The following is an 8,093-nucleotide window of genomic DNA, read 5'->3' as shown; positions in this document are numbered from 1 at the left end:
AAGCCCCCACTTCCCCTTCATGTTCTCCATCAGCTTCCCTTATTTTAAGACTCCTAGATACTCCACTGGCTATTATCAGTACTAAAGAGTATTCAGCCACAACCTGGGTAGCATCTGCTGTGTATATAAATTCATGTGTGAACAGTGATGTGATAAAACCAAGGTAAAGTTACTTTTCATATTTGTAAAAATGAAGTCACTACTCCTTTAGATGTCTCTGTTCACATGGATCCTTTCTTATTGGTGTCGCTTACAGGTAGTTGCTTATCTAATCAACTGCCGTGCTCCGATGGTACAAATTGCTATGACAGAGACCTTGAAAAATGTGATGGCAAGTTTGCATGCAGCAAAGGCGAAGATGAGATGGGATGTTGTAAGTATACTTGGTTTTACAAACATAACTTTTTTTTTTGTATGGATTTTTTTATTGATTTGTTGATTAAATATTTCAAATTGAATATATTAATTTGTAATTATCATATCTAAAATTTTTATTTAAACTATTTAACTTGATTTCAAATTTTATTTTTGATATTATACACCTTTGTGGTCATCTTTTTAAAAATATTTAAGTTTTGACCTTTCTGTGTGTTGTGATATATTATTTGTTGAGCTTTGTCTACACTATCCAATTTTCTTTGACAAAAAACTGTTGTTTGCCCATATATAGTCATCATGTGCCTATATATGGTCATGATGTGATGTCATGACCATATGTAGGCATGTCACATGTTTTTGTCAAATAAAATTTGATAGTCTGGACAGGTCTTCCCTGGATACCAGCTTTCCTCCAGGAAAATTGGAAGGATTTCCCTCTTTAAGTATTGTTGAAATAAAATTTAAGATATGGAAAAATATTTGTTACTCATTCAGTTAATTGCAAGGATACACAGATAGCCTGCTCTACAACTGACAGTGGCTGCTACACTCCGGATAAACGATGCGATGGCCAAGCATCTTGCAACCAAAAAGAGGACGAAAGCAATTGTCCAGTGGAACTATGCAATGATGTGAAAGGCCTTTTTCTCTGTGACAACAAGCACTGTATCTTTGAAAGCTGGAAATGCGACCTGGCGGATGATTGTGATGACAACAGTGACGAACGAGATTGTCGTAAGTTCAATATCTAATTTGTAACCGGCACTGGCAAAACCCTCCGTTTGTTGCAATTTCTAATTTCCCACGAGCAGCCAAAACATTCATCAGTATTTTGAAAATTTTCAAGTTTTTGCATTTTTTAAAAGAAGATATATTGAAAAACATTTCTGGAAAATATCAATCACTAAATCTGACTGAAAATCTTAATAATAAACTTAATTTTGGAATCTTTGGAAGCTGTTTTCTCAAAACTTACAAAGCTGATATCAAATGAATTAAATATTCATAACTTCGCTAATACTCAATTGATTTTCTTAAAATAAACACTGTATTAAAAAAGACTTCATATCAGAATCTAAAAAACCACGCCCCCTAAAATTACTTGTGTCCCCCAGTCTTTCCCCCAAAAGTCACGGTCAAGTAGTTAAAAATCATCTAAATTCACCTTATTTTGCGAATTAGCGCCCTTTCAACTGATCATCGAGGCCCCCCCACTTCACCTTCGCGCCCCCTATCAGCACCCCCATTTCATTACTTCTAGATATGCCACTGCTCATTTACAAAAATAAACGTTTACCAATGAGACACAAATCAAAAGAATTCACAGATTTATTTAAAAACTTACTGCGTCAGACGGTCGTCAGCTGACACGATTCAATGAAGAACCGTGACTACGCATGTGCAACCGATTCTTTTTAATGTCAATCTGTTCAGGTTGCCACCAACAGTCAGTAGACGACGTCGCGTCGTCTAGCCCTTAAAGGGAGGGAAGTTGAATTCATCGTGCGACAGTCGCACGACCGTTGTACATTATAGTGAGTGCCAGCTTAACTTTTAGAGAATTATATGTGAATATCCCAATATGAGGCTCGCCATTACTACGGCTATGTTCTCACACAGCAGCTAACGGTTAGCAGGATCCGGATTCTGCAAACCGTTAGCTGCCGTGCGTCCATGCGAGAAAATCCCGATCCGGATACCAACAATATGATGATCGAATCACTGGCCAATAAGAAACTGGAAATTGTAAACGCGTACGTGTGATTGGTTGTTGATAGAAACGCCCTCAACTTGCTAACCATTAGCGTATCCGGACACCGCTAACGGTTAGCGCTAACCGATCGGGCGTTCTCACGTAGGTGCTAACGGTTAGCGCTAACGGTTAGCTCCCGATCCGGATACTAGGGCTCTCGTGAGAACCAGGCTTAAACCATCATCAGTGGACAAAAAATGAAAATTGACTTTTTAATATTCTAATATTCTCCACATTATAAGCTTTAAAATAATGGGTCATTTACTGGAATCAACTTACTAATTGCCAAAGTTATGAGTAAAAGAATTACAGCGTCTCTATAATAAAGCATACAATACTGGCACATTCTTATGCTAATTACTCAGTATAATACCTTGGTATTCAAACTTTTTAAGCTGTGGACGGAGGGCCGGCATAAATTGTGTACTTCCATTTTTGTTTCTATGTCACGTCAGCCCCACTGTACCCATTCTCTTTTATAGCAGTGAATTCTAAATAGAAGGGGGCCAGGGAAGAACTTTTATGAATAGGGGGGGAAATATCACCTAAGCCTCACCATGGCTGGGGCTGAGGTAAGAGAATGTATGATTATGTGGCAACTCTGGATGGTCAGAAATGGCACTCTCATACTTAAATTTTAATATAATTTTCTTTTCTTCTACATTTTATTTTAGAATTTTGGGAAAAAAAAATAACAAAAAACAAACTTGCACTCCAGGTTCTCCTACCCTGCCACTAGAGATTTTCCTACCACAAAAGGTATCTACTCACCAGTAGTTGTGGTTGAGTTGAGCAAATCCTAACACAGATCTCCTCTACATTCTTGGAAATTGCACTTTCAGACTTAAAAATAAGTTTTCAAAGCAGTTTTTTTAACAGAATAACCGAGTCAGCTGGTGCTGCAAATGGTAAGGCATCGCATTACATCAGCAGCCCACTTAATCCATTATCCCAATTAGTCTACCCCTCCCCCATGTCAATACCCTAAACCACTAGATACAGTGAGCTACACTTAGAAAAAACCCCCGAAAAAGCCACACTCTTTAAAAACAATGCTAGAGTAGTGGTGCCTAGGTCACTAGGTGATGTTTCTATAACCAAAAGTAACTTTTTTTTTAAATCGGCAGGAAAATGATTAATTTTTATCAATGTTTCGCGGGCCAGATCAAAATTTTTTGGTGGGCCGGAGTTAGCCCGTCGGCCAGGGATATAATATATACTGTAGCGACAGTACACTGGTTTTTGGGATGGCATGCCTCATATGTCAATCCAATGCATTTCATTATATGATACAATTCAGTATATATGATACATTGTGTAATTGCATAAGTAATAGATGAAATGTAGATATTTTACATAATTGTGTATTGATAGAAAGTTATATATATATATTTTGTTTTTGTTTCAGCCGTATCGTTATATATATATATTTTGTTTTTGTTTCAGCCGTATCAAACAAAGTTATAACTGCAGCAGTAGTGGGTTCGATTATCTGTGGGTTGCTACTTGTTGCTGCTCTAAGTTGTACTTGTAAACTTTACCAATTGCATAGTGGTGACCCATACCAGCCATCTCACACATCCCCCATGCAAGAGATAGAACAGCAATTGTTATGGAGAGAAGCTCCTCCTTCATACATTGCGACTATGGCTTCTCCACATTACTCTCAAGCTCAGCAAGAGTTCATCAGCAATGGACAGGCCCCGGTGGCTTCTTCTGCAACGACCAGTATCTCAGAAAGCAGAAGAACTAGACGTCCTAATTTTTTTCGTATGTTGTCGTGGGATCGATTTAGTCAGAGGAGAAGTCGTGATAGAGGAAATAGTGGGAGTCACTCGAATACAGTAAATGCTGATGGCCAAGCACCGACTAGTACTACAGAACCAGATGTAATCCATCAACAAATAAGTGCTAACAGACCAAATCCTGCACATGTCAGCGGCATACCGCCAGAAGATGAACCCACACCTACCAGTACTGAATTACAGCCAAATCCTCCCACACCTCTTTCAGAACCTTCACCTTCCTCTGAAAGTGGTGCCGTATCAGACACAGACTCTGACACAAATCACGAAGCTAGTGATAGAGACCATCTGGACAGACGGATCTTGTATGCAGCTGCAAACCTGCGACGGATACGCATTAACGGTGGTGTCCAGAATTTGTACCAACACACTGCACATATTAATACAAGCAGAAACTGTCTACCATCTCAGGCAGTTTCTCAAAATGGTATGGCAGCCATGCCAAGATCCAGTTCAAATGTTCCTTTAGAAACTGTTGAGCCTTCAAGGCCAGAGCCAATGCATACTTCTGTCTCAACTGATGCAATCACAAACATATGCCAGGCTGGCCAGCCTGAAGAGCAATCATCTAGGCCTGTACAAACCCATTCTCGGGCTGCTTCTGACGGCTCTGTCATTTCCACAGGCTCTGATTGCACAGCTCCGTTACTTGGACGGCCAACTAGAGAGAGTCTGTGTTGACCAACAAACATTTTATAGAATTTTGTAAAGCATGTTCTTGTTTAAAGGATATAGAGTTTTATTTGGTGTCTTTTTTATGTAAATCATCTTGAAGAGTAGGTATATTTGAAATACAGTTTAAAGATATTCATTACATTAGCTGTTAATATATTTTATGAAGGAAAACGAAGCTAATTACTTGCATTATTGGGTTTGATAATGCGTACAAAGACAAACATACATGTGTGGATGGGGAGGTGGAATTTTTGACATTGCTGAAAGAGTCTAGTGCGGCATTCTCCCTTAGGAAAAATTGCAGACCATGTAAACTTGAGTAGTGATGAGTAACAGTTCTGCTATGAATATTAAAAAATAATAAATGATCATAATTACATCATTATCATCAATATCATAATCATCATCATTGTCATTTCATAATCTTAAACATCTTTCCCATCACCTCCATTAACATAATATTCTTCATCAACATTAATTTCATCATTTTATTTATCATAATTTTTATTCATCATCATCATAATCATCATCATGATTATCGTTATAATCGTCAGTATAATCTTAAAATTTTATATATTATTATCTCATCAAATTTATGGTAAATTTCATTATTTTATACATAGAAGCATTGCAATGTGTTCATTTTAGTTCAAGTAATAATTATCATAAAAACTTTTACATCTCCTTGCTAGGAGTGCTAAAGATAAGTCACTGCTACCACTGCACTGATCTAAATTATTATTTTCTTGGTCTTCCTTAATAGATCTTTGATATGCAATAACTTTCATTACTAGTGATCATTTATTCTAGAGTTTGTTGTGTGTAGCAATGTATTAGAGAACCCTTATCATTGGTATAAGGCATAACCCATACAATTTTCTTTTTTTAGTAATTTTTCCTACTTATTATGGTATTGTCTGCCACAATTTAATACTTACCTAATACATGTGTAAGATTTTCTCAGTATATTTATAGGGTCAGTGGCATAAATAAATGGGGCAGTAAGGGGAAGTAGTGGGGGTGTTTTGTTGCTGTACACCTAGCTAATTTTCTATCCTAACAAAACATTGCATATCTGCTAATTAATTGTAATTTAGCAACTTTTATATAATTCAATAATAATATAATTCAGTATGTTCCCTCTTTTGGTTTGGGCTTTATGTTGCAAATGGTGAATATGTATTTAACATATCTGTATACTATTTTTTGGCACTCTTGTGTACCATTCGGTGACATCTTTGTGTTACCCAGTTGGTGGCATCTGTTTGACATTTGGTGAAAACTTTGTACCGTTTGGTGACTACTGTGTGCCATTTGGTGACATACTGCGTGCCATTTGGTGACACCTGTAAATCATTTGGTGACAGCATTACCGTTTGGTTCCACCTGTGTTCCATTTGGTGACAATTGTGTGCCATTTGACAACACCTGTGTTTCACTTGGTGTCACCTGTGTTTCACTTGGTGTCACCTGTGTGTCACTTTAAATGATATTGTATAAATTGAGAGGAAAAGTGAATTGTATATATCTGTATATTGTGATTACATAATTGATTATGTAAATATTAATACAAATATATGTATATGATGTGAAGGCACAATGTACATCCTTGAATTGATGTATGCGCAGAAAACATGGCCACCCATTAAGCTCTATTCAGACTATTAAATTTTATTTGACAAAAACATGTGACATGCCTAAATATGGTCATGATGACATCACATCATCCATATATAGGCACATCATGACTATATATGGGCATACAACAGTTTTTTGTCAAAGAAAATTTGATAATCTAGACAGAGCTTTTGGCTTTTACATGTCTTGCATGTGACATTATTTTGAAGAAGAAAACACAGATATTGGTGTTTGAATAATTTTTTTCTGTGTGCTTTAATGATTTTTCAGATATTTTTTTTAAAGATAATCATTATTGATATGTCATGCTTAAAGAGATGCTGTCTACGTTGGATTAAATAAATAATATTAAATATTTAAATTACATGTTTGCTAGTAGAATAATGTTAAATACTTACTTTGTATATTGAGGTATAAAGTTCTTAGATTTCTATAAAAATAAAAAGAAAATAGTTTCCTTTTAAAGAATTAACAGACATATTAAGAACAACATTCATTTATAAATTGCATAGTCGTAAATTGGCTGATTTTAGTAGAGTATGTGTAAATTAAATAAGTCTCACATTGCGATTTTGCTTTAATACGACAAGCAGTGCTACGACCTGCTCAGTCTAAAATCGTCTGGTGCATTGGAGTTGGGAAAGGTGTGAGAGGTATTGGGTATACGACACGACACGGATAGTCATATGTAAGCATACGATATCGTGGAGTTTTCAACATTCATTCAACATTCAAAAAATTGCAGTTGTAAGTGTCGTAGCACAGCATATCGTAAGAAAAATCACCATGTGTGACTGGCTTTAGAAAAAATTGTCTTTTTTCATGTCTACATTGATAACTTTATTTAAATTAGAGAATCAATGTTTTAATTAATAATCTGATGGTTTTATATTTTATAACAGAAAGACAATATATCTATTAGCATGTTTTTTTTCCCACATATTCGTATGTACTTGCATTTATTTTCAATTTTGGACATTTTTTAGAAATGATCAATTGATAATATGTTGGATTGGAAAATGTATTTAATGTTTTTATTTTTTATTTATTCATTCTGAAAGTAATCAATAGTGAAAACATTCAAGGATAAAAACACAGAAAATTACAAAAAGCAACTTATTTCCACTGTGGTCCCTAAATAAGAATACTAAGTCCACTTGATAAAAAAAAGGACCATATAAATTTCAATTTGGGTTTGGAAATATCCAGGTTTGCAAAATTTCCACAGTAGAGTTTTAAAAAGTCAGCCATATACTATATTATGTATGGGCATGCATATCTTGTCCGACGGGGAAAAGTTGACCTCATCCTGACCTGTGCTAGGGCAGCCACTGTCTGTCTCACACCCGTAGCATTATGTGATACATGGTGGTTTTGAATAATACTAAAGATTTAATTTTATTATTATTTAATTATAGCAAACATTTTTATAGACATGTGTGTTTTATTCAGTGACCCGGGAACTTATGAGAAACGTATAGAGGATTGATAAGACCAACTATATGCAAACCTATGGTGAGCGAGTGGTGTTATCCGTTAAAAAATAACAGGATGAAAAATTATATATTTATATACTTCTGTGTACACTGTATATATTGATACTGTACATTGATGATGACATAATTAATGTCGAAATATTGAATCCCAACACGATGGCGTGTATTTCAATACTTGGAGTATGTATTATACTTTCATAGCCGTTAACACTGTTAAATTATATATATAAATAATCAAAGAAAGGTAATACAGTGTTCGAATAAAGGACATAATAATACATTGTGTAGCATAGCTCTGAACGAATGTATTCCTATAAATAAGTGAATAAAGGAATTGTGTAATAAAAT

The 8,093-nt window shown here is 35.4% G+C and overlaps 1 protein-coding gene across 1 annotated transcript in view; it reads left to right on the top strand.

Moving 5' to 3' along the window:
• LOC117117119 (low-density lipoprotein receptor-related protein 12-like) overlaps nucleotides 1–7,284 on the top strand; it is a 21,048-nt gene extending 13,764 nt beyond the window's left edge. The window contains exons 9-11 of the mRNA XM_033261321.1: nucleotides 257–373; nucleotides 874–1,113; nucleotides 3,578–7,284. Of these exons, the coding sequence (XP_033117212.1) occupies nucleotides 257–373; nucleotides 874–1,113; nucleotides 3,578–4,617 (1,397 nt within the window). The 3' untranslated portion in view covers nucleotides 4,618–7,284. The remainder of the gene's footprint in view (nucleotides 1–256; nucleotides 374–873; nucleotides 1,114–3,577) is intronic.
• Nucleotides 7,285–8,093: the final 809 nt, after the last annotated feature.

This window comes from Anneissia japonica, unplaced genomic scaffold, assembly GCF_011630105.1.
Source record: "Anneissia japonica isolate Jap-2015-1 unplaced genomic scaffold, ASM1163010v1 scaffold287835_len3118868_cov185, whole genome shotgun sequence".
Classification (NCBI taxonomy): domain Eukaryota; kingdom Metazoa; phylum Echinodermata; class Crinoidea; order Comatulida; family Comatulidae; genus Anneissia; species Anneissia japonica.
This window is presented reverse-complemented; position numbering and strand designations above follow the sequence as displayed.